The sequence below is a fragment of the Tamandua tetradactyla genome, chromosome 4 (assembly GCF_023851605.1).
Source record: "Tamandua tetradactyla isolate mTamTet1 chromosome 4, mTamTet1.pri, whole genome shotgun sequence".
Lineage (NCBI taxonomy): Eukaryota > Metazoa > Chordata > Mammalia > Pilosa > Myrmecophagidae > Tamandua > Tamandua tetradactyla.
Window position 1 is genome coordinate 200,402,220 of NC_135330.1, and position 26,993 is coordinate 200,429,212.

General features: G+C 53.8%; 1 protein-coding gene across 3 annotated transcripts in view; it reads right to left on the reverse strand.

Moving 5' to 3' along the window:
- Positions 1-823: 823 nt before the first annotated feature.
- The window catches only part of DCLK1 (doublecortin like kinase 1), a 287,967-nt gene continuing 261,797 nt past the window's right edge, over positions 824-26,993 (reverse strand). For 2 of the 3 annotated variants that reach the window (XM_077159032.1, XM_077159034.1), the window contains 4 exons: positions 26,638-26,734; positions 23,960-24,040; positions 17,418-17,531; positions 824-2,801 (listed from right to left, as the gene is read on the reverse strand). In XM_077159032.1, coding sequence (XP_077015147.1) covers positions 2,640-2,801; positions 17,418-17,531; positions 23,960-24,040; positions 26,638-26,734 — 454 coding nt within the window. In that variant the 3' untranslated portion in view covers positions 824-2,639. The remainder of the gene's footprint in view (positions 2,802-17,417; positions 17,532-23,959; positions 24,041-26,637; positions 26,735-26,993) is intronic. The other variant, XM_077159033.1, reaches the window with a different exon arrangement.

The following is a 26,993-nucleotide window of genomic DNA, read 5'->3' on the forward strand; positions in this document are numbered from 1 at the left end:
GCAGGCGCACTGCCACGTGCTCCAGGGGGGGTCATCCACCTGCTCTGTGCCCGCCACGCCCATTTTCCTTTTTTCTTTCTTTTTCTTTCATGCACCCGAAGCCGCGAAGGGCGGCAAGGGCCGCCTCGCTCCACGGTGCGTCGCTTTCTCCCAGCCGTCCAGCCGGCCCGGGCACTGGGCAGGCACAAACACACGACACCGAGCGGTTCCAGCAGTTTATTCACGTTTCTCCCTCTCTTATCTTAATATGCACCATGTGGAAAGTGGATGAGGGCTACTGTAAAAACATTTTCAATGACCGAAACCTTACTTTTCCTTCTAACAATTGGGAGCATATCACATTCACCGATTATGAAGAAAATGATTTCCGCTACAAAGGCTGAGAAAAGAGTGTTGGTTAGTAAGGACAGTTGTCATCTACAGAGCGGTCTACAGGACGCAGGACGAAGGGGCTTTGCCGTAACTAGTCTACCACCGAACTGAAAAGATGAACCTCAAACTCGCCTCGAAAATACCAAATGGCTGGTCACATGTCCCTGTCCCCGGCTGTAGGAGCTGGCCGCACGTGGGCACGAAGGCGCGGTGGTGGCGCTGACCGCCGCGCTGCTTAGGGACATATATATGTCCGTGAAAAGTGGCGTAAAAAGAGAGCTCAGCCTGGGCGTGGGGGGTCCGTGCGGAGCCCGCCCTGGACTTGCTCCTCCACCCAGCCGAGGGCTGTGAGCCGAGGCGGGGGCGCCGGCGGGGTGGGCGGGCCCTGTGTGCGCCCCACGTGTGGCCTCGGGGCGCTGGACACCTGCCCGTCCGGCCATGTGGCCCCACCGCCAAGAAAGCGGAGCTGCGGGGGGCGGGGCCCGGGGGCGGCTGCAGGGGAGCCGGGGGTGACTGCGGAGGAGGCGGGGGCGCTGCAGATGGCTGCGGGGGTGCCGGGGAGGCTGTGGGGGGTTCGGGGGCGCTGTGAGGAGGCCAGGGTGACTGCGGGAGGACGCTGCGGGGGGCGGGCGGCAGCGACCTGAGCGCCCAGGGACATGAGGGGCCAGAAGCCACGGCGAAGGAAAGGGAAGGGCGGGCCGGTCTCGTCACCTTTGACTCCGCCGCGGCCTCAGCACCGCTGCCCCCGGCCGAGGCCCTCCACCGCTGGGCAGGGGCGGCTGCAGCCCCCGGTGTCTCCCTTTTGGGTTCCCTCCCTCCCTCCTGGACGCTTTAAGGGGGACTCTCCGAAGGGCGAGGCCCACACAGACCCAGAGGAGAAACCCAGATGTGGAGGGCTACTGCTGCGGACAGTCGGGGCTGTGAGGGAAGGTCTGCAGCCGGGCTGAGCCTCCCGAGCCCACACGCACCTGGCCGGGGACTGGACTGGAGAGTGCGGGCGCAAAGGGCAAGGTGTTCAGGTGCCAAAGTACAGTTTACACACTTCTACAGGGGGCAGAAGTCAAAACAGCCAGTGAGTCCTGCCCAGCTCCTGATGCTGGGGGCAGCCATCCCTCACCATGTCCCTAAATCTTGGCACCCAGCAAAGTGGGCGCCCGGTCGCGCTGTCCCCGGCTTCCAGGCCGCCTGCAACTGAACAAGGCAGGGGCGCAGCCTCCCTCCTGCAGTGTGACTGTGGGGAGCCCGGGGGCTGCCATGAAGGCCCAGGGCTCACGGCTGCTCAGGGAGGGCAAACGAGTCCCTCTCTGGGCAGCTCAGACAGGGCACAGAAAGGGTCACCAAAGGGAGCAGGAGTGTCACCCTCAGGTGGCCCCTGGGTCGTCCATCTTGCTCTTCTGGGGACTCTACACATAGGTGGCCCAAAGGTGCACGCCCGGAGCAGCACCTGCTCCTGGCGGAGGCCCCGACCTCGAGATGGCAGGGCCCACACGGCAGCAGGGCAGGGCAGGGCAACCCCCGGGAGCAGCAGCCCCCGAGAGCGCCGGGCATGTCCCTGCCCTTCCCCTGCTGCCTCTCCTGGGGACAGGGTGTCCCTCACAGCCTCGCATGAGTCTGTGCTGGTGCCACGGCAGCCCACCTGGACGCAGCACATCTCCAGAGGGACACGAGGTAGGGACCAGGGTCACCTTCTCCTGGGCAGGCCGTCGGCCACACACCCTGTTCCCTCCTGTCTGGGACCCAGGTACACACGGAGCTGACATCATACCCCCAGGGGAGAAGGAGGGTGCTGGAGGAGAAAGAGGGGTGCCGGTGCCAAATTTATAAACCTGCTTTCTAAACCCACATACAGGGGCCCCGAGGTGCTACCCGGGACCTGACCTCGTGCAGCAAAGTCAAGAAACACATGAGCCACAGGCCTGGACACTGCCCCGGCGGGTTCTCAGGAAAATGCTACATACTCAGAGGATTCCCATGTGCTGTGTCACACACTGCAGACCCCAGCCAGGCTGGCGAAGACATTTGTTGCTTCTATCCTTAAAAAAACTGCAAATCAGGCTTAACCCTTTGAAGACCATATCAGCAGCAAGGTGCCACCTTCACAAACAACACGGGCCATCCGCCGGGCAAAGAGAGACCACCACAAAGACACCAGGACACACATGTCCTGCTCCACCGCTGGCCACACGCAGCAGCGAAACCGTTTTACATAAACGTGGAAACATCTCAGGGTCTCAGAGGGCTAAGCTGGGACGCGGTAAAGGGTCTTCTTAAAAGGGCGAGTTGGGGGAGCGCACAGTCTCAGAGGAGCTGGGGGAGTAGTCTTCGGACTCCGAGGTGACTTCTGGGGGCGCGGGCTCCGTCTTGTGGGTTCTCACATTCTGGTGGCGTCTTCGTCGGAAAACCTGCCTCTCCTTATCAAGAGCGGTGGTCTGGCGGGGGCATAAAAGGAGAAAGAGGACAGTTAGGCCGAGGGCGCACGAGCAAACGGGGTCAGCTCTCTGGGGTCGGAGAGCAGGTCCTGACCACATGGACCCCAGAGCTCCTCGGGGGCTGCTCAGGGACAGGGCAGGATGGGGGTGCCAGACCCCACTTCCCCCACCCCAATGTTCCCCAGCTCTGCATCCATCAGCTCGTCCCCCACAGCCCATGAGCACATGCGGCCAGGCCGGCTCGCCCAAACATGTGTGGATCGGGGCGGCTCCCCCAGACACGCGCGGATCGGGGCGGCTCCCCCAGACATGCGCGGATCAAAGCTGGCTCCTCCAAACACATGTGGATCAGGGCAGCTCCCCCAAACACGCAGATCAGGGTAGTTGCCTAACAGATGAAAAGTGATGGCACGGCTCCTGGGGCCGGCGCGTTGCGTGCTGCCCTCCATGCCCGGGCCCCCTCACTCTGGATGGTCTGGCTCCTGCTGACTGGGGAGGGGCTGGGCTGCTGGCAGGGACGGGCTTGGTTCTAATGACATCAGTGTCTGAAACCGGACATGCCGTGCATGGACTCAGACCCAGAGAAATCCCAGCCTCGGCCCTCGCTCTGCAGAGCTACTTCCATGGGACTGAGGGAGGGGCCAATGCAATTCTGTCGATCCCAGGCCTGTGCCTCGCTTTCCCTGGGCACTCGATGGGATCCAGGATGGGCAGCTGCAGCCCCAATCCAAGGGTCATAACCTCCACAGAGGCAGAGGGAGGACCCAAGAGCAGGCAACGGAGCCGAGGTGGAAGCTGCAGGCACCAGGTCCCAAAGCCCCTCCACGAGCGGCTGCAGCCTGCGGCAAGTCTGCTTTTCAGAGATTATTTTTCCTCTATGGGGAAATACGTGCTGCCATTTCCCACCCTTGAAAATCTACTATTAACTTCTTCAAAGAACAGAGATAAATTTACAGCCAGCCTGGCTCTGAGAACTACAGCGAAAACTGGGCCTCCTACAGCCCAGGCCACACTCAGCCACCTGAGGTCCGAGCCAGGGCCGTCAAAACTCAGCACGAGGTACTGGAGAGGGGCCATTCCAGGGCTGCTCCCCAGAACACCATCCCAGCCAGGCGACCTCAACTCCGATCACGTACTCTTGGGCCACCAGACTCGGAATCAGTGATTCAATGAGTGTTTTGTTGAAACGTCCGTCTTTGAGTCTTTTACTTGCTGAACTTTTAAGACCCTCATGTATATTTTTTGTCCTGTACCTACTGAGTTTATATTTTCAGCATCATAAAACCAAATTCCTAACTTTATTCAAAACATTTGCAAAGTCGCAACACACGGGATATTGCTTTCAGAGCAAGCTGAGAATGTTCTCTGTGTAGAGTCTCATGTTTGTAAAAAACAGACGTCTATTTAGTCTGACTTACATGAAAACCATTCTGTAGTTATTCCAAGAGTAATATAAACTCTGCTTTCAGTCATGAAGAATGTTTCTATTTCTACCTTCTCAGAAAAGGAAAAAGGCCCTGGCACTGGCCGCACCTGTGTGTGGAGGACGGCGGGCTGGGTGGGTGGGTGGGGGCGTTGCGCAGTCTCATCTCGGCCACGGGTCCCTCACCTGCTGAACAAGGAGCTGGGACCAGCCTCTCCTCCCTCAGCAGCTGCCGCAGGTAAAAGGGATGTGCAGATGCTCTCGGATGGCAAACGCTCCCAGCAACGTAAGGGCTTTTTCTTTTCTCTTTACAGTGTGGTTTTTAAATTAGGTAACTGCATCCAGAGAAAAGTAAGGAACACAAAGGCCAGCACTCGGCCAGCCGCCCTGAGGCCGCGTAGTGGGTGTGGGGTGCTCATCCTGGGCGCCCACAGTCATTCCTTAGGCCCTCACTGGGCAATCACAGCCTCTTCCTTGCCTGCCCCTCAGCCTCCAGGGAGCAGGGCCAAAAAAGGCCATGCCCTGTCCCCATGGGAGCGGCCGGTCCCGCCACTTCTGCAGACGTCCCTACTTGGAGGCTGAACAAAGTGTCCCCTCCGTGGCCAAAGCCCGGGTGCAGACGCCCCCCGCCGCTTCCCCCTGCCGCGACCACCAGCAGCCTCCCAGCCTCAGTCTCGGTAACAGAGGCTGGTCACGCTCACAGGCGTGGGGGAAGGCTGTGAGGCTGTCTCTGTTGGGTGCAGACCAGGAGAGCTGGAGGAGAATTTAGGAAGTGCCTTTGTCCAGTGCTCTGTCATTTCAGGCAGGGAAGCTGAGGCACTGGCATGTGGGGACACTGCGAACTGAGAAGAGAACTCAGTTCTCCTCCCGCACAAGACCGCCCCGCAGCCGAGTGGGATGGAACCCGTGCTCTGCGGGGGTCACAGCTGCTCCCCCTCCCAGGCAGGTCCCCATGTGCCGCGCCCCCTGAATTCAGGGCCAACCCCCCCCCCCCAGCTGCACTGAGACACGGAGGTGCTCTCCCATGGCCCTGTCGCCTTCTCAGGCCCCCACGTGTGGGCTCCACCCCCTTGTCCGGCGCCTCCTACCTGAACACTCAGCCCTGGACCAGGGGTCTCCTGCTGGGGAGGCTCCCCCCGGGCTCCCAAACAGCCTGCATGGCCGGGGCAAGCAAGCTGGCCGCCACCGCGGCTCCCAGCAGCTGTGACCTGCCACCACGGGGTCGAGACCATGCATGGGGCACACGCACCCCCCTGAACACAAGGACACCCATGGGGGAAAGTACAGCTGGGGCCGTGCTGTTTCTCTCTGCACAGAGCCAACAGGCCAGTCCCCACAAGGCTGCCTTTCAGTTCCTCATCCGAGTGTTTACAATGCGCTCGCCAGAAAAATTCCCAGGGTCCAGCTTCTGCCATTTCTCAAAACGATGCCCCGGCCCCAGCAGGCTCCTTGTCCCCTTTCCCGGTCAGCAGATCCCCCATTCCACAGCCCAGGGCCCCAGGACTGGCCAGGATGGACCCCTGACCCACCCAGCGGGGTGTGACGAGAGCCCCCGGGTCCCCAGTGGGGAGCACATGAGGCAGGCACAGCCTGAGAGCCACAGGGGGCGGGGGGGGGCCCGGCGCGGGGGACATCGCTATCCGGGTTTCCTTCCCGCGTGGTCACCCGAGACAGCCCGGCTGGCAGGGTTCTCAGCGCTGGCCGGTCACCCCAACCTCCGCTCCGGCCCCAGCCGTGCCCCCTGCACTGCCCTCTCTCCTGTCCGCACAGGCTTTCTTACTCCCTGACCTCCATCAGGTTTCATCTCCTGCAACACACCTTTTCTTCCTGAATTCCTCAGGCACCTATCTTCTCGACCGAATTTTTGACACATAATTGCACATTAGCCTCCTATTAACGTTCATATGCATATTTCCCAAATACCATGTAAACTCTTTAGAGTGGAACTGAAAACTTCTCTGCGTTTCTGGAATGCTCAGCAGACTGTGGACATATTAAGGAAGTTCTTAACAGAGAACTACATATTTTACATGGTTATGTATCCGCTTCCTGGGTAACAGAAAAATGAAACCCAAAGCAGTTCTATAAATAACACAAAAGCATAGTTAAATGCATTAAGCATCCATATTCAAGAACACAAGTTATGTTCCAGATGCGATCAAATTCTTATGTTAGGTAAAATTAATATTCTCTTACAGTGATGCATGTATCCATTCAACAAACATTTATTGTGACCCAATTTCTTGTCACAGTAAGCACTGGCACCTGTGATATACTTAGAATTTTAATTGAATCTATAAAAATTAACTTTCCATTAAAATATATGCAGTTCATCTTTTGCAATGGAATTCTGTAGCTCCCTTACATAGTTTGGGACACAGGTAAAGTCAGTAAAGAAATCAGACGGTACGTTATTACATACTTTTTAAAAACACATTGTTATGAAATATGTAACCAGACTGGCCATTTGCTCTGCAGCCACGCCACTCCTCAGAAAGATTTAAAATAGAATTTGTCCCTAACTACCGCGTCAGAAATTTAAGTTCTGGGACCTTTCCAGCTTTTCTGAAACGCAGCTTTACCCTTTATCAATCACAAAATTCCCAGATGTCAAACCGCAGCCAACAGTCTCTCCCCACTGACTCCCCGTAAAGTGAGGTTATTCCCCCAGCCACAGGCTCGAGGGGCCCCCAACCACCTCCTCACAGATCTACTCTTTCATTAGTTATTCTGTGCATGGTTTGTTGGGCCCAACATGATCAGACCTGCCGCGGAATTCCCAGGTTATCCCCCATAACCTCCACCTCGTTAAGAGCCTGCGAGAGGGAGGGCAGAGCTGCAGTACCACACTTGAGTGTTAACTATCACAGGTTCAGGCAAGCAAGAGATGTCTCTGGATTCTGGAGTTGACTAGTAGTAACCAAATACGAAGCTCTCACTGGGTTCTTTAAAATATACACCCAGTAGTAATCATTATACTACATCCTGGGGGAGAGCTAAACGACAGTGGGCCTGGTAAACAGACCAAATAGCCAATAAAATGTTCCAGGAAAGCAGACTAGCTAGCATAAACCTGTCACTCCCAGAGGAAACACGGCATGCCCACCTCAGGCCCCGAGCTCTCGGCTATCACAGCCTCAGGCGCTGCTAGAGCAAGTCTGAAGACTGAGAGCTGGGACAAACCCTGCCAGTTTTCTCAGCTGCGCAGGTGGTTGCACCCAGGTCAGCTTGAAATTCTAGAGAAGTGAGCATCCATAATGACGGTCACACACAAACAGGCCCCATGCCAAGGGCACATCCGAGCTGCGGACACCTCCGAGTGGGCGCGGCCAGGACCCTATCGCAGCCGAACGCAGTGCTTGCAGAGTCTACCCTCTCATTTCTGACTCGAGATCTGGAAATCCCGTCAATACATCCGGCATGTCCAGCTGGTCGATCTACATAACGTCTAGGAACAGTACGGCGTGGGGAAGGAGGTCAGGGATGAAGGAGTCTGAACCAGAGCAGCAGCCTTACCCCGGAGGCGCCTGCTTGTGTGCAAGCTTCAACCGAAGCCCCTGGGAAGCAGCTCCCGGGAGATGTGGGGAGAGCCGCGTCTAGCTCAGCTAACTATGTGGCCTGGGACATGTCTCCTGACCAGGCCGAGCCCCCATTTCACAGTCCATACACAGAAGGGGCTGCAGTGCTTGTCCCCTCAGGAGAGCTTCACCCATAGAATCCACACACATGCATTAGTATCACTATCACGCCACTGTGGCAGGTCTGTTTCTCTTTTAGCTAACAAGAGGCCCTACAGTGCAGGGACAAAAGTACTTCCTTCTGTAATATGTGCAGGATCTGTAAGCAATACGCCTCATTTTAGCTGTGAGTCAACATTTTCTGTCATGTCAGTAATTATTGGATTTAAGTAACTGCATTTTTCAGAGGCAAATGTTGACTGCTTTCCCCTTTTTGCTTATCTTAATTTATTGCCAGCCATTGCAAACAGTCTTCATTTCATTAATAAAAGAACATTATTCTGCATTTTGCCTTTTAGCCAACCCATTACTCATACTGCCTGGGAGACTGGCTGCTGCAGCTGCTGGGGTGAGCCCCAGGGCCCTTCCCCGCTCACCCTTCTCTGGTGGGAACTGAGTCAAGATTTGCTCGCCTTTTTGGAAATGTTTTGCTTGCTAGTAAAATTAAACTGACATATTGATTAAAATATCCTCCCTCCTTTTATTTGGCTTGCTGTCACGATTATGACAGTTCTGTTTTGCTTTAATACTCTTTTGAGATCTTTCCAGGAGCCTAGAGTATCTGGGCCTATGACATAGAATTTCCCTAAAGTGAAGCGGCCTTCGTGGAAGGAAGCTCAGGGGTTCTGGGTGTGACGGGTCATGGTCACTTTCCATCTCCTTGGCAGGCTGGACACCTGCCCTCCACCCTGCTTAAACCCTGGCTTGTCATGCCACGTGGTTCTCAACAGAGGCCCCAACTGGCCTGGCTCTGCCATGGGGTCATTAGAGCCACCGGCTGGAGGCTGAGCTCAGGCCTTGGAGGGACTGGACAGCCCTGTGGGCAAGCTGAGCCGAGCTGCTGTTCTGCATTTACTTCATCCCATTAGTAAGCTTAGGAACAACCACAGCCATATTTGCCTTAAGAAATCTATGAAAAAATTTAGAACTTACTAAGCAGGTGAGGTTAGGGGTGAGTTCCTTTTACTACAAAGCCATCTTTAGCTTTGCCAATAGACTTAGCCTGGGTTGCTATGGGGTGGGGGGGCAGTCCCAGGGCATTGCATAGATGGTTTGACTTCTCACTATGTCCCAAATTCATAAAAAACACATCTACCCCAAGAATCAGGGTTTCTCTAGATGAATGATCCCTTCTTTGGAAAGTTCATTCATTTATTCACCAATTTGACAGTTATTTATTGAAGGCCTACTATGTCCCAGGCATTTTATTAGCAGAGGACACGCAGCTTTTAAGGAAATCAAGTTGTGGTCCTCATGGAATTTGTGCTTATAGGTGGCACTTTCGAATTAAGACACATTTTCCCCCATAGAACAGGGGTTTTCTAACCTGTTTATATAGGGCCAGACAGTGACTATTTGAGACTTTGCCAGCCACACCGTTCTCAGGCACAGATGCTCTGTATGCCCGCCGGGCAGAAGCACCCCCAGTCGGTGTGTGCACAGACGGGCGGGGCTGGGTTCCCAGAAAAGTTTATTTTCAACACAAGCAGGGGCCTGGGTGATCTGCCAGTCCCTGCCCTTGCGGCTAATATTTGAAACTTACTTCATCAGGATTTGGGGCGATAGCTATTTTACAGGAAATTTAATGCCTTAATGCTCATGAAAAACCTAACATGTAAACTACTCAGTAGTTTGCACTAATTGGAGCATCAAAAAGTTCATGATTCCACTTTAATGGCAAATGCTTAGATCTGAAGAGAGACCAGTTTTTCTAGGGGAAATGTGCTCGCATTTCCTCTTGGAAGTGAAGGCAATGTGAAGCGGTCATTTTCGAGTCCGTTCTTTGGGCTGCAGTCTCAGGCAGCTCATTTTACCCTCCCCACACCTTTGGAAGGCTGCTAGCCCTCTCCTCACTTTTATAAATGGGGGGGCTGAACGTGGGAGCTGGGACATGACTTGCTCACGGTCCCGCGGCAGACGCAGCACAGGCTGGGCGGGCTCGCCGACTCGGAACCACGTGCCCTCCTTAGGCGGCACCGCTTTCATCAAGTTTGTTTTACCTCAATTTTCAGGATTTTTTCATTTCAAAAAGCATCATGTGGTTGACACGTACCAGAAAGCTGGTTTCAGCGTACTGACATTTATACTCCTTCCTCATAGAATAACAGTGTGCCAATCTTACACTAAGTTCTTTCTGATGTTTTCTTTCCTCCACATTCACACCGGATGAGGCCACGCCTACCAGTGAAAATCAGTGGGGACATTTGGAATCACTCAAACTATGGCAGGATTAGAGACGCAGAAGAGTGTAGATGGTGCTTTTAAATCAAAAAGAGGGCAGGAAAATTTGAAGCCAGGCCAAAATAAATCCAACACCACATAATTTTCAATCAATGCTGCATCATCAAAAATCTCAGAAAAATGTATGAACTCTCACTTCAAGGATATGTGCAGCCAACGACTGCTATGGCCACTTTCTCATTTCTAATAACAAGTCAATTAAATTTAAAGGGCAGGTGGGTGCGGTGGCTTCCCTAGGGGTGTTCTAAAACCAGCATGCGACAGAAGGACACAGCAGGGTGCCACTGTGCTAGCCCAGCCCTGGACCTGGAGCCCACGAGGTGCCGCTTCTCCCTCTGGCTTCTGGGCCAAGTAACTCCCTGCTCTGCTCTCCCTCCTTTGCCTCCCATCGCCAAATCAAACCCCACTCCTTTCTCTGCAGTCCTGGTTGGGGGGCTTTGCAGCTTCTCTCCCCTGAGTGTTACACCTAAAGCCCCAAACTTTCGCGTCGGAGGCAGTCGCGGGAGAGCGCGGGTGGCCAGCCCCGGGCTGGACCCAGGGCGCAGGGACACGGGTGGTGGGGGAAGCGCTGGCTCAGCGGGCCGCCTCTGCCAGGGGGTCCTCCCTGCTTGCCCCGCGTCCCGGCGGCCCCGTCTCCGTGTTTCAGGGCAGACCCCGCGTGCTGCGGCCGTCTGTCCGTGGGAACCCCACCAGTTCCTCGCCCCACTCACCTCCACATGCTCCCTTCCCGCGCGCCTTAGCGTGTGCCTTAGTCTGATACTGCTTTCGTCCACCCAGCTGCCCCTCCTGGCTGCGCCCGGGACGGCCCTGCCATCTCGGAGTCCCACGGGCCGACCCCGGATCCCTGGGCGTCCCCAAAATCCAGCGGGAAGGCTGGCGTCGGCAGCCAGCGCCCAGCCACGCCCGTCCCGGGGCCAAATGGTATGAAAAAGCAAAAGCGTCCTAACCGAGCCCGCGGGCGGGGTCCGGCAGCGCTCCCCGCTTAGCTCCCACGAGGGGCGGCGTCACGTCGCTGCTCCTGCCTCCGCGCGCGCCGCCTCCCGCCTGCCCTGCCCACTCCTCAAGGATGGGCCGTTTGGTCGGGGCTGGGTCTGGGTCAGATGGCCTTGAAACCCTCGGTGACTACATGTTTGCCCTGCTGCCCCCAAATCTAGTATCTTAATTTTCTAAGGGCTTATCTTTTTGTGAAATTAGAGGGATTTATATAGGTGACTCTTGCCATTCAATCCCGGACTATAACTAGATGTCTATTTCTAATTGTGCATCAGCTCTATTCAAATAGGTTTGGTTCACATGCCTGAGCTCAGGAGACATACAAGGAAGGAACGGCTGCGCATGGCGTCCTTCAATTCCTACTAAGCTGGTGGTAGCGCTCCTCGGTGGGTCCGCGCTGGGGGCAGCCCGAGAGGCCCTGGGTGCCGAACCCAGCAGGGATCGCTGCTCAGGAGGGGGCGTGCGCTTTGTAGAAATGCGCTGGGAGCGCGTGGGGACCTGGCACGTTCTGAACGTACTTTACCCCTTGGTAAAAAGCAAGAGGTGGATGGCTCATTTTCCACATAACCAGGCCAAAGGAAGAGTCTGCACAGAGGCAAATCATGATTAATTCACACCCCCGTCCCCCCAAAAAAAGGATTCAAAATAAGACAAGGTTTTTTCTACATCAACAAAGCTAAATGACTTGGGTACCCACAAACGTCGATGTGCAACTTCTACGAGTATAGTAGCCTAGAAGCCGCAGATACCCTGTGTAAAGCTGACGTCAACACTTTCTTGAAGCTGGGGTGTTCTTTTGCTTTAAGCAGATGTGGAAATGGTCATGACGTTGGTGTAGCTGGATAGTTTGTCCAGGCGTGGCCTCTCCTGCTTGCCCACACCAGCAAGGGCATTGTTTTCTTTTGTTTTGTAAAACTGTAGCAGTCGAATGCATGGCAGAATGCCAGGCCCACCCCTCTATTCCTATCCATTTACTCCATCACTTGGGGGACATAAACACCCAAATCGGTGGAACTATTCTCAGAAGAGTCTGAGATGTGGAGCTGCACTTGGAGATCATTGCAGAAACACTGAGATGGAGAGAAAAGGTTCCCCAGAACTTCTCAGGGTTCATTCTGAAACCATCAAAACTGCCCTGTGTGTGGACAACTTAAAGAGACATAAATAACACCCCTGGAGGGAAAGGCCAGGGAAGTTGATTGGAATTGAAAACGAATGGATGTAATTCTTAACCCAGTTAAGAAAAAATCAATATTTCCCATAGTCCCTTTTGCTTGAGGACATCAGTCAACTAAATAATCTGACAGTTACAAAATATTGAAATATCAGTTCATGCAATGGCTAGTACACAGAGGGATTTTCAGGGAGAGAACGGTAACAACAAAACAAAAGCAAAACAAAACAAGAAGGCGGAGAATTTGAAAACACAAGCTGACCAACACACACAATGCATTCTACAGCTCACTGCGCTCGGAGGAGCTTCGAGGACTAACGCACAAATGCATTGTTTCATCCACCTAAGGTCGCGGTTGGCTGGATGGCTTTAAAATGACAGTATACACTCGTGCGGGACGCACGCCTGGCGCTGTTCTCCCTCTGCCGGGGACTGAAGCACGCCGGAAGTCAGCGTTTTGCTCGGCAACCTCAGGGAGCTGCTCCGCTCTTGACGGTGAATATACTGTCCTTTTAACCGTGAGAAGGACTGATACTGAGCATGTGCGATGGAAAGAAAGCTGGCAAATGTCAGTGTGAACGATAGGCGAAAGAAAGGGATGGGGTGTGGCATCTCAATCAAGATTAAAATGAAACTGATAAAGCAGCATATGGACTGGGTCACAAATCAAAAGCATGTTTATCCACTGAAGGAACTGGTTAATGGAGTCTGCCAGCACGTTGCCATGGAAACACGGACTGTCGGGCTGCACCGTCTCATACCTTATCCAATACATTCCTGGTTGCTGGTAGTAGTCCAAAGACCCTGATCTCTTGATGGTAAACCCGTGGTCCAGCTGAGCAGAGAGAAATGGGGCAACTCAGTGGCTCGACATTGTGCTCGAGAATTAAGACTCCAGAGCAAGTGCTACTCATTGAACACGTCTGTAAATTTACACGTGGAGGGGGGGGGGCGCTGGTCGTGGCAGCCAGCTAACACCCTAAATAGGCACACTGAAAATAAAAAGGCTCCCTCCCGAACACCTTGGAAGCCAGTTTGCTAGAATAACTCTAGTTTGTTCAAACAAGTTTCTGAATGCACATTTAATAAGCTCCTCTTGGTTTCAATATCGCTTCGAAAGCCACAGAATGAAAAATGCTTTATAGTTAAATGGAGTAATGAAACCAGCTTTAGCCACCTAAAAGAAAGCAGACTGGACCCCCAAAATCTTCCCTCATAAGGCTTAAATTTGCGGGTTTCATAATTATGATGTAAAAGATGAAAAGAATCAGCTTTTGAAACCTGATACATCACAGAAATTTGGAACTCTTTCTTTTAGAGCTAATCTTCAAAAGCAGAGCTACTATAAAAAGTGAACATTAATTACCTTTCTGAACAAAAAAGGTATCTCATAAAACAGTCAGTAAATTTTCTCTATGAAAACATGGAAAATAAAATAAAACCAAGGTGTTCTCCACCCTACGGTGGAGGTGTGCATGTACAGTGAGGGCTTCTGGTTAATACAAGGCACACAGAACAGAAGGCTCCAGAGAGGTTCTCAGAGTCGTTTCTCCCAGAGTAAGGCATTAGCCTCTGCTACCCGGGAATAAAAGATCCACCCCAAATCCTAAAAAGCAGCAATCACGCTGCCTGGCGCTGCTCTGGGAGCTGGGCTTTGGGTGGGGGCTGGCATGGTGCTAAGGGCGCCCGGGCTGCAGGAGGGGCTGCTGTGCAGCTCACACACCAGGGATCCCCGAGTCCGTGGAACAGCAAGCTGACTTGCATCTTTTTGAAAACACACGTTTCCATTTTCATTGGGAAGTAAAGGAGGCGGCCCGGCTGGGGCAGCTCTCGGCCCACTCGCAGGCCGGAGCTGCTGGCCCCAGGACTCGCAACGCTGCCTGCATGGACTTGTCCAGTTTGTGGGACATGTGCCATCTGCATGCGCCAGATACAAGAGAAGAGCTTTAAAGCACTGGGAAAATGATCAGTTAAAATAATAAACAGCATTAAGAAAAGAAAAATAAATTGGAACCGACATTGTAGCCATCGGTGCTTCATCAAGCCGAGCAAATCTAATGCGGCGCCCTCGGCGCGCCCACCCTCCAAACGGCCTCCCTAATGTCATTTCCCGTCCTCAGACTGCATTTTAATAACCTTCTGCTTCCCTTTCTGTTCCTTTTGTTAAAATTACCATCTACGGGGAAAGGCGGTAGTGGGCGCGGAGCCCCTGACGGCTGGGCCGCAGCGGGGACCTGTCGCCGGGTGTACGGCCTTGGCCTCTGAGGGGGCCCCAGCCTGTCCCAGCAGGCGAGGCCGTGCGCCCGGGCGGCAGGAGGGGCTCTGCTGCGGGATGCCGCGTCCTCGTTTGTCCTCGCTTTGCACCTAATGGGGCGGGGGCTGGAGAGCCTGGGGACACGGGCAGCAGCTCCCCTCCTGCCTCCTGCCTCCTGCTAAGAGTTCCTGACAAGCAGCTTCAGCCGTGCGGGTGGTGAGGTTTCTAAGGGAGGAGAAGGGCCAGTTCAATGAATGATTCATAATTTAGTTATTGATTTCCCAAAGAATGAACTGATCAGCATCATATTTTAAATGGTATTCCTTTTCAATTTTAAAGGGTATATAAATTTCCCCCCAAAATCAGTTCTATCAGAGGTGGACTAAAATAAAATACATTGTTTCGTAGCCTCAGGAGAGAGCATACATACCCAAAGGGAAAAAATTCTTTCTGAATGAACTATATGCTGAAATCAGTTTTTCTTCCTAAATCTATCAAAACACAAGTTGTCATAGTATTGTTAGTAAAAAAGACTTTATCATTTGTTGAATGAATAATTATCATACTGCATTATTAAATTACCAACTGGTCTTTATAGAAAGCACCATTTATAAAGGAGATTCCTTTTCCACCTGCCACTCATATCCTGCCTCACAGCTGCATCATTTCCTGTTCATTGTATTTTAGTTTTAGTTGGAATATTATTTAATGACAGGTTATCTTTTTCTTGTGATAAGTCTCCTGAGACTTAGTCCTTGTGCCTTAAGAATGGAAAAAAAGTTAGAGAATAAACTGAATCATGCAATGCTCTTCTGGAAGGCAGGATCAAAATTGGGTCAAACTTGCCTGTTTCCAGTCTCCAGGCCCCCCCAGCCCTGGGACCTCCCTGGCCCTGTGGGAGAAAGCATGGGCAGGGAGAGGGACAGCTGACGAGGCACATGCATGCTACATGCTGCCTCGTGGGCTGCTCCTCTTGAAACAACTGCTGAACTTTATGGCAGTATTGTCACATGGTGGAAATATTAATGATATTACTTGACATTTGCATTGTACTTCAGAGCTAACAATGCACTCTTTAAGGTACATTTATCCAAAAGACAGCCAATTATTTTGCATCTGATTAGTTGAGAATCATTTTTCAAAAACTGGGTAGTGGATAAAAAAAGTAAATAAGTATGTGACTAATGTATAAATCAGCATTTCACAGCCCACTTCACAACTTACAAGTATATCACCAATTCGTGCAGTTTTCATGGGAAACATGTCAGTGATGAGCTGAAAAACTGCTACTAAATCACATTCAGAATGGTCTCATCATGATATTTAGGAAAAATATCAGTGGGCCTTCAAATAACCCTGCGGTATTTTGAGATGTACTTAGTGTCAGGATTTTTCCAGGCTTGATTACAATAGGCTTTTCCCGCGAAGCCTGTTGTCTGTCAGCTGGAAAACTGCACTGACCCTGCGACAGGTCATCACTGAGCAACCAGGGCAAATTTAACCAAAGACTAAATAAAAGGAAAGACCAGGAAAAGAGAAGACAAGGATGGGATGGGGCGGGGCAGCACCCTCTCTCCCAGCCCCCGGTGGGAGAAAGCAGTCCTTTCCGCAGCAAGCATGCTGACAGCCCATGCCAAAAGAAAGGGGGAGAATCCAACGTTTTGGAAGAGACGCAGTTTGAATGAACGATGAGAAGAGTGTAGAAATAATCAGCATGAGATTATCGCTTTCACGTTACGAACTGAATGTCCAACAAAGAACACTGACAGTCTATGGAAGGCGTGAGGGACAAGTACTTCCACGTTAAATCGTAGAGCTCAAGAGAGAGGGTAAGGGGGACAACCTGAAGTTTTAAAACCTCAGAACACGGAAGCATGGCTGAATGAGCATGCATTTAGTTGGCACCGTCAGCTTACTCCTGACTGATTTATTGGCCTCCCCATCCGACAGGTATGGAAACCCAGATCAAGTACTGGGAATGGCTGTACTAGACATGTCACCCATGAATCTTCAACGCTATCTGGGGCACTACTGTATTATGTAAAAACGAAAAAAAGGAGGAAACTAAACACACCCACAGACATAGGTGACAATCAGTGCTGCCCATGAGAGTGAAGCACTGCCTAACAGCAGCTACTTCTGAAATTCTGCATCGCAATGTCTACGTTTTGTCTTCAAAAAAGAAAAAAAAGACCCAAACACCTCACATGATGCTCACACTGACTATTTACGTAACTCTGAAAAACGGGGAAATTATTAGAAGCCCAAAGTATGTGGGGCCTGAGTGTATTCCCTCAGTGGTGTGCGCGGGGCGTGTGAGTTCTCAGTCCTGTGGCCCGATTCTCTCTGCCCAGGGTTGTGCCCGAGTTGCCGCAGCGCTTCTGCGCCGAGAAGAGAAAATCCAAGTCCGCGGCCGCAGGGCGAGGTGAAAACGCTCCCTGTGGAGCTGGAACCTCCGGGCAGCCAGGCCGTGGGTCCAGCTCAGGGACCGCTGCGTCCCTGTGGCGCCTCCTGGGCCCCTGCCGCGGGTGCTCCCAAGGGATCCTGCAAGCTCCTGCCTCACACCAAGAAGTCCGCCCTGGCCGGGTCCCGGGGGTGTGGTGGGGTTTCTGGTAAGGCCTTCCCACACGGCGAGACACCCTGGAGGCATCAGGTAATGCTGCAACGTCCGGGGACACAGCAGCCCCTCGCTGCCCAGAGGCTAAGGAACAAGCCCTGCACTGTCTCGGGGTGGAAGGTCCCAAGGGCGCCCACTGCCCTGGGCACAGCTACAGTGGGTGCTAAAGATGCTTACTGCTAAGACAGAAACTCCTGCAGCCGTGCTGTCCGGCTTGGGGCCTGTGTTGAAATGCTTCTTTATCTTCCCAGCCACTGACAGCTGATGCTCATTTTCCGGGAGGCCGTCGTCCTGTGGGGAGGGGGAAAGAAGGAGAAAACAGGGGGAAAAAATGAGATAAATGTAAAATGAGCCCCAAATCTCCTAGCAACAGGCAGTGACCTTGGAGCTCACAGGACGTCTGGCGTCTCAGTAAACCACGGCTCCGAGTCTCGTTCGTTTTCACATCTGCTCCCAAACTAATTTCCTCTGTTATCTGACCCTCAGAGGTTTGATTTAACTAAAACTTCATTTCTGCTTATAGTTTCGAATATAAACGATTTCTCAACCATGGCTATGGGAATACACGTCAGAGAACAAGTTAATCTGGAAAGCCCCCCCAAATCAATGTAAAATCTTTTTTTCTTTCTGGATCCTCTTAGTCCGTCCTTCGAACCCCCAGACAAGGGGACGGAGGGTGGGCCTGGGCCTAGGGCTCAGGCTGCCCCCACCCCCTCCGGCCCCACCCCTGACCTGCCCCCGACCCCCGCCAGCCGGGGACCCCCGCCGGCCCCGCCCCCTTCCCCGCCCCCGCCGGCCCCGCCCCCTGCCCCGCCCCCGCCGGACCAGGACCCCCGCAGGCCCCGCGCCCCTGCCCCGCCCCCGCCGGACCAGGACCCCCGCAGGCCCCGCGCCCCTGCCCCGCCCCCGCCGGACCAGGACCCCCGCAGGCCCCGCGCCCTTGCCCCGCCCCCGCCGGACCAGGACCCCCACAGGCCCCGCGCTCCTGCCCCGCCCCCGCCGGACCAGGACCCCGCAGGCCCCGCCCCCTGCCCCGCCCCCACCGGACCAGGACCCCGCATGCCCCGCCCCCTGCCCCGCCCCCGCCGGACCAGGACCCCCGCAGGCTCCGCCCCGCCGGCCCTGCCCCATAGCGCACCCCCCCCGCAAGTCCTAAAGTCTCGCTGCTGCTCCGAGGCCCGGCCTCGCCGACGGGTCCCCGTGGGCACTCGCTTCCGCCAGGGCTTCTGCTCTGCCTGTCCCCTGCACGGTGCAGCCTGCGTCCTGTCCACTCCTGCAGCCCAGGTGCAGACACAAGGCCTGGCACGTGGTCCACGCTCAAGCTCAATGGACCTGGGTGGAAATGTGAACGAGTGGAGGCCAAAGCGTTTGCCCTCTGACAAGCCAAAATTCCAGGCAGGTCCCTTGGCGCCCTCAGCACTTCCTTCTCCCGCTCGCCACCGCATTGCAGGACGTCCTGGGCCCCTCCTGGCCTCAGTCCCTCCCTCAGCCCCCACCATCTGTTTCCTCCGTGCCAGGGCTGCATGTCCTCGGGCGTGCAGGCTCCATCCCGGGGGCGGGAGGTGGAGGGGGGAGGCAAACAGCACCGGCTCTGCTCTCTGCTCTCTGCTCCTCCAACTAAAAGATCCATTTTAACGGGTCTTTGGTGAACCCTGAAATGCCTTTCACTACGTCTGCTTGCACTGGTCACCTCAGCCGGCATCACAGGTGCGGAACCTGAGCCCTCGACCACACGGCCCCGCACACCTCGGGACAGCCGCAGACGGTGGGCAATAGACCTGTGACTCGCACCCGAAACCTGGAGGTTCTGCACCCGCTCGGAGTAAACTCACACCTAGAGACCAGGCCCTGCAGCGCGGGGATGGTCAGCGAGGACACCTAGAGACCAGGCAGTGGAGGGAAGGCCGGTGTCTTTAGGACGAGCCCCGAGCGCGTGTCCTCGCGGCCCGGGCAGCCCATGCGGCGGCTGGGTGGGGAAGGGCCGCTGACCAGTGGGCGGCACGACAAGGGGCCCTCCTCCAGGCACTGCGGCCCCAGGACTGCCTCTCCTGCCCCTGCGGCCTCGCGCTGGGCAAGGAGAGGCAGTGCTCCATCCCGCCACCCTGCTCTGGCTTCTGCACCTGTGCCACTGTCCGGAGCTGGTGGCCCCAGAGGTCAATTCTGGTGAAGGGCTGAGGCCCCTGGCCAGCTCGGGTCACCACAATGAAAAGCAGCAAGACAACCCTCAACAGTTGCAGACCTGGCTATAATTCCATGGGTCTTAAAACACCTGGGGACATTTTCCCTGACAAAATAAGGGCCTCATGTGGAAAAGGTTTGGGCTAAAGAAATCCCAACAACTACTCCTCACTGCAACTAAACAGTTTGCACGCAGCGTTTCTACAGAAATTCCTAAGGTTTTGGGTATAATTGGATTAAAAGAAATTAACAATTGGCTTTACAGAAACCCGATCTGTACCAACTGATGAAGAAGATTTAGTTAGGTCGCTGCCTTCCATCAATAACATGAATAGGGCCATTAAAAATATGTATTTTTATATTTACATCTTTATCACCATTATTCAGAATAGATCATGTGCCAAAAACGTGCTATGGATTTTCTACACGTGAGGAACCTGGCAGCACGCTGTAGACAGAGCATTATTTCCAGGCGTTCTGGCTTGGGAGTAGTTCCTGAAGTTTGACACAGGCTGCCTGTGGTTTGAGGTTAGTGGTGTTTGATTTAGAAACTTCCATCCACCATTTGGCAGAACACTGCAACTGACAAGAAAGAAATTAGCTTGCAAAATGGAAAATGAGCTCTCCCAGCTGTCTGCTGGAGCCTGGCCCCTGGTCTCAGTTCCCCCAGGGGCTGGCCGGCTGGAGAAGCAGGCGAGGATGTAAAGTCACTCAGGAGGGGCCCCTCGCTCCTCCAGGGACACCGCTCCAGGGGCCTTGCTCCAGCTAGCCCTCCTCCTCTGACAGATTTTTGTTTTTCAATCATGAATCCAGTTTTCAGTCTCCTTCATTGCCAGGCCTTATTATTAATAATAGCTGTAAACTTATGAGAGGTGTAGGAGTCGTGAGCAGTTTCCCACCAGAATATCCAGATTTAGTTTTAAACAGATCCACGTCATTAGCACACTCTTCAATTGCTGCTGCCCTTTGCATCCCCGGGGTGCAGCTCCAGGCTGGATGCCCACCCCCGCTGGCCCACGCCCCAACCCTTCCCACGTCAGCCTGTCCTCAGGCAGCCTCTGTATTTGCAAAGCAGACTGCAGCTGGGCGAGCATCTGGATCGGCTCAACGAGGGGGAGAAGATGCCCAAATGGAAGGTGAAGTTCCATGTCATCGTTTGCCACCAGTACAGATAAGTGGCGTTTTTATTATACTATCTTTGAGGTTCACTTCATTTCTAACAAGTTCCGCCAGCTCAGTAGGGGAACGCTTACATGTTCTTGTTGGGCAGGGTTGGTTTCAGCAGTCGGCATGGAATACCTGCTAGGTTAGCCAGGCCTTGGTTTTCTCCATCCTCTTGTTCTTTTTCCTTTTCAAATATCTTGGCTCAGGGACGTATTTTCCAAAGAGTAGGGAAGGAGCATGAAGGGCATAAGATAAGATTCAAAGGCCAAGGAGGTGACAGAGGCTTGGACTGGCCCCCAAAACATCACTTCTTTCAGTGCTTTCCACTCGGGATGCATTCTGCATCTCGGCTCCGCGTTAGAATCTCCTGGAGTGTCCGTGGGCCTTGGCCAGGGGCACTGATGCACTTTCTGCTGGACACTCCTCTGATGCTTGTTTCCTTCCCACTGAAACTGGGAAAACAACTGGAGGTAAAACTCACATTTGCAGGTGCACACTGAGGTGGGGCCTTCCTTCCCTAGCAGCAGGGGAGCGGGAACAGGCAGGCCAGCAGCTCGAACAGCAGTGTGCCTGCCATATTACAACGTGGATGTTTTAACCCTAATTATCAATCATAAATTATCATGGAACGTCAGTTAAGCTTGTGAACTGGTCACTCACTGCCTATTGTTTTTCTCAGGAAAGCATCATTTGAGGGGAAATTGGCTCCGTCTTCTCCCCACTTCCTGGAATAATTAAGAGATTTACCCTGTTCCAGCCTTACACTATATGTGCTGAAGCATGTAGTTCTCCATGAGATGGGTAAGATGGTAAGGAGTGAGCTGAGGGGGACGCTGCAGCAGTGGCTCACAGCTACATGGAAGGATGTCGCCATGACAGCGGGATGGACAGATCCAGGCCATGTGGACGGCGTGAAGCCTGTGTGCACATGGGACCCCATGTCTGGAGGGTCCTTCCTCCTTGTCAGTGCCAATGACCACAGCGTGCATCTCGTCAGCACACAGGAACACACGATAGAGTCGGCGCCGCACACAGACGCAAAGCAAATGCGTAAGTTCATCAGGGCGGTAGGGCTTCCCTGACCCCCGGCCAGCACACAGTTGTCCAGACAGTCGTACTTCCATCCTCTTGCAGCTGAGAGTCGCTGACCAGCCTTTATTCGGGTGGGGAAATGGCTTGACGGAGTGCAGGGACAGGCCCACGCTTACCCAGGAGCAAGCTGGTGCTTCTTCCAGAAAACTCTGCGCTCCTCTCCCAGAGCTCGGCTGCAAGTGGGAGACCCTCTGTGGAAGGAGCTGGCAGGACTGTGAGCGAGACTCTTCCACCCGCAGTGCGGGCCCCAGGCACTGAGGAGAGGGGGACGCTCACCAGAGAGGATGCTCTGGGAGGGGAGTACTCTGCCCTGCTCGAAAGAGACTGCCTGTTCAATTCCAGCGCGCCCGTGAAGAGCTCCACAGATAAGCCGCAGAGAAAATTCAAGCAAACAAGAGCACGGGAAGGGCCTTTTAACTACTTCTTTAAGGTTACATATTGTTGTTACTTTCCCCGTTTGCCCGTGTCCTCTGTTGAGATTGCACTGCCAGATGCGAGCTGTCTTGTTGAGTGTCTTGTTGAGTAAATCCAGTTCCTAATTTATTTATTTTGATTGCTTGTTGCTCATTTGTTGCACTCAAATACTAAACTCTGCTGAGAAAACCTACCCTTTTTTCCCTTTTTTTTCATTCTTTAATTTTGACACAGAAGAATCAGTTTTCAGATTTAGTTACTACACAAATATCATTTTGAAAGTTAAGCCATCAGTTATCAAGTTTAAAAACATTTTTGCTAAAGCCAGTCTATTTCCTCTGTAGGCTCTAAGATCTGTCTGAATTAAGTAAACGCATTTTTTAGTATCAGATCTCCTGGATGATTACTTAAATGCCATCCTTGCTTTCAGGAAATGGCGCTAGGAGCTTGAGAGGGAGAAACAGACGTGCGGGTTCCATGCCGAGCTGCGGAACCACCGCCACCGGTACCGCACATGGCGCGGGGGCAGGTGCGGGGGTGGCCCTGGGAAGATCCGCAGCCTCGGTTTTCCAAGGTGACAGCTGCGGGACTTCCTAACTTTGTCTCTCTCCCACACTGAGCTGGGAAATGGCTGATACGGGAGGTTTCCCTCGGAATTGGGCGCTGGACGTGAGGCTCTTCCCAGCAGCGTCCAGCTCCTCATGTAATGGACGAAATGTGCCGTTGTCCACCAAGGGAGCACCAGCAGCTTCCAGCCCCGCGGCCGAGGTGGCTGGGCCGGCGTGTCTTCCGTGCTCCCGCGGGGCGCCTGGTCCTGCCATGACTGCGCCCTCGGAAGCACGGGGCGCCTGCTGGAATCCGGATGTCTCCTTCTTCCAGGCTCTCCATGGCCTTCAAAGGCCGTAGCTCAACCTCGCCTCTTCCGGCTGATTTCCGAGGCACCTGGCGCCGGGTCTGTCACCCTGCGGCCCCTGCGCTTTCACTGGACACGCAGCCCCGGCCAGGACCAAGAGAGCCGCCTGGCGGCGCCCCCACGACACTGGCCATGTGTCCGTGCCGGGACGCCTCCGTGGGACCTGGCCCGGCCACGACCTGGCTGCGTCCCGCAAATCGCCGCCGAGGGCTCAGTGTCCCCACCTACACGTGGGTACAGGCTTAAATGAGACGCCCCCTAAGCGTATCCAGTTCATGGAAAAGGGGCATTTGGGGCACCTGGGGTGAAAGCAAAGCCTCCCCGAGGCCGCACGTGGTGGCCCACTCCCCCCTCCACATCCTCCTGTCCGGTCTTCAGGGCCTCCGGCATGGGGACAGAGGGGCTTGGCCGCTCTGGCCAAGGAACAACCGCCAGTGGGACCCTTCGTGGCCGGGCCCATGAGCAGATCATGGAACGCAGCGAGGAAGCGTCAGTCCATGGGCTGCGGATTCTCTGCTGGTCAGGTCTGTCCCACCCACATCTTCCCAAACAATGTCTCCTGTCACCTCTGGCTATGGCGCCGCAGGCTCCTCACCGCCAGGGAAAGCACAGTCCTGGGCGCGGGCGGAGCTCACCAAGTGCCGGGTCGCGAACCCGTTCTCAGCTCCCAGCACAGGTGCCTGCCGCAGCCCCGGGTGGCGGAGGCCCTGGATCCTCCCCGGCTGGAGCTGGCCGCGGGCAGGGCGGGCTGACACACACTCTCATCCGGAGGGGAGGACACGGCCGGCAGCCTCCCCCCACCCCCGCTCCGCCCTGGTCAGAGGCTAGTCCACGAGGCACCGTACCCCGGGCTGCGATGGGGGCTGATGCCCTGCTGGACCCGCCGTGGCTGAGTGGGGTGGGGGTGGCGAACGGCTGAGGACAGGGCTCCCGGGCACGGGGGAAGGGAGTCACTCACCTTGACCCATGGGTGCTCCAGGACCTGCACGGCGCTGAACCGCTGCTCCACGTCCACGAGAAGCATCATGTGGATGAGCTCCTGTGTGAGGACAGCAGAGCCGTCGGCCGGCTGGGCGCACAGCTGCGTGCACACGGTGCCCAGCAGTGCAGAAAAGCAGGTGCGAAAGCCCTAAAGCTTCATGAACATCCCACCTCAACTCACCTATTGCTACCTGAATAACCCTCAGAAAGAAAAGGAAAGGCAAATGTCTGGAATTACAAATACACAGCTTGCAGTGCAGTTGACAGAAAAAAGTAAAATGGGATTAGCATTAAAATAAATTTCCTAAGTTTTTAGTAGAACAGAAGTTATATATGCCAAAGTATCAATGTTTCTTTCTTTGCCTAAGATTCTGCATTTAAAGAACAGGTTACTAAATTAGTTTGATATAGGAATCATATTAAAAAAACATTTTAATTAAATTTTCATTTTGGCAGCTGAAAGGAAATGTGGCTTGTTTCCCTCCTAACGGCAAGACGGCCTGTTCAGGTCTGAAAGAGGAACGAAAAGCACCGGCTTGAGACTGGCAAATAGAGCTGCCCTCAGGGAGCTGGTAGAGAGAATCTTATTTGGCAACCAGAAATTTCTAAGGGAATGTGTTACAATAGCTTAAACATTTTCTAGACCAATCCATACTGGGAAAACAGAGGTACTGAATATTCACTGGTTCTGAAGTTCATGCCCCTCCCCTCCCAGGGAGGAAGCTGACCTGACCACAAAAGGACGCCTGGGCCAGCAGAGCCCTACCTCCCAGGGGAGACCCCCCCCCCAGGTGAGCCTCACTGGCACAAAGACTTGGGATGCTTTAGGTTACTTCCTTCACTTCCCAACGTGCATCAGAACGCCCGAAAGCACCTGCCCAGGCGGTGGGGTGGACAGGCTGGTCCTTTCCCCAAGGGGCGCTGACCGCCGTGCCTGGGCGCAGGCTGGTGTGCCAGGGGTGACGCCGCTGCCCCACAGAGGGGACGCTGACGTACCTCGGAACGTGGACTTATCTGGAAATAGGGTCACTGCAGGTGCAGTTACTTAAGTTAAAGGCGGTCACCCCGGAGCAGGGAGGCCCCAACCCAGCTGGACTGCTGTCCTTGAGAGAAGGGAAATGCAGCCAGCCGCTCGGGGGATGGAGGCGGATGTGGCTGGGAAGGCAAAGCCCAGGAGCGCCAGGGTCCAGGGAAGCCTCCAGATCCAGGAGCGAGGCTGGGAGAGGCTTCCCTATGCCGCACAGGGCTCACGGCTTGGCTGGCACCTTGAGTTTGACCTTTCAAGACATTTAGGAAGGGGAGAGAATAAAGTCCTGCTGTTTTAAGCAATGTGGTTTGGGGGACTTTGTTATGGCAATCCCAGGAAACCGGAACACCAGTGAGCAGCTGTGCGGTCCGTCTCCTTTTACCTCTCTGGCTTTTCTCTGACACTTCTCAACATTCCTCACAGTTTCCCAAGTCCAGAGGCAGATCCCCGTACAGCTGAAGGAAATTAAAACCTGGGACCAATATGCATCATTTCTATGGAAAGTGGCCAGGTCTAAGGAGTTATATTTCAAATTGTCTCAAACTCAGGATTTAGCAAAAGAAAATATATATTGAACTCAACAATTAAAAGATAATTGTATCTCAACATCAAACTTGCAAAAAAATGTAAGTCATTGTGTGGAGACATAAAGAAATTAGTTTAAAAGTCCACTTCCCCCTGCCAAACTCTACTACTATCTCAGTGTAAGGTTTTACAGTTTTCTTAAAGGGTGATCTTTCAGTCTATAAGATAAAAACCACGCGCCTCATTCCCTCTGCCTCTAAATCTCGGCCAGTCTTCAAGGTCCAGCTCAGACCGTAGCTTCCCCATGAAGTCTGTCTGTCTTTCTTTTTTTTTTTCCGCACAGGCAGGCACCGGGAATCGAACCCGGGTCTCTGGCGTGGCAGGCGAGAACTCTGCCTGCTGAGCCACCGTGGCCCGCCCAATGATTAAATTAAATATTAAGTCTTTCTTGATCATATCAGTGAACCCTGAATTTTCTTCACTTTGATTAACTGACTGATAAACTGAGCACCAATTATGTACTAGTCACTATTCTGGGTTCTGAGGATACAGGAATGAGCAAAATAGACAAATAGCAGGTCCTGCTTTCGTGGCACCTGCATTCCAGTGGGGAAGGAAGACAAATACGCTACATCAACAAGATTTATTTACCTTTATCTGTCATCCAACTATCTATCTATTGAATGCCAGGTAGACATAAGGGTACAATGCTATGGAGAAAAGCAGAACAAGCAAGGAGGATATGGAGAGCCGGGAAGTGTCTACGGCTGTGGTTTTAAGCAGGATGCTCAGGGATGGTTTCAGGGGAAGATGACATGAAGTAAAGACAGGACAGAGGTGGGAGCAGCCATGCTCTCTGGGCGAGGCCTGCCAAGGGGGAGAGGAGGCCAGGCAGCTGCGGGGTTGGAGATGCTCACTGGGGTGGCTCTGAACAGAGGGCTGGACAACACTGATGAAACTTTGGAAAATCCAGTAAATACAGCCAAAATGTGCACAGAAACCACAGTTCTGATTCATTCGTGTCTCTGCACACGATGACTCAGAAATCTCATCTCTGTGAAGACACACAGGCTGGCTGGAGGCAGAGGGCACCAGAAACCTACCTTTGCAGAATCGGACACGTTATCCCAGTATGGAGAAGGAAAGTCCACCTGCCCCATGAGGATCTGGTCGAAAAGCACCTCCTGGCCGTCACCACTGCTGTTTGGAGGAATGACAGGGGAGTGCCAATTGTCAGCTGGGCGTATGCCGCCACTGTGTCCCCGCCGGCCACACGCCCTCCTGTCCCCACGAACGTGCAAAACGTGTGTCAAGCAATGCAAAGGGCCAGCAGGGAGCCGTCGGGTAAGCCAAGAAAGAAGGAGTTTTTAAACCGTATCAGGGAGATTTACAGAAGACACATAAATCAGCATGTGCAGCGTGGAGAAGACAACAGGCATGGCAGGGAAAGCGTGCATTA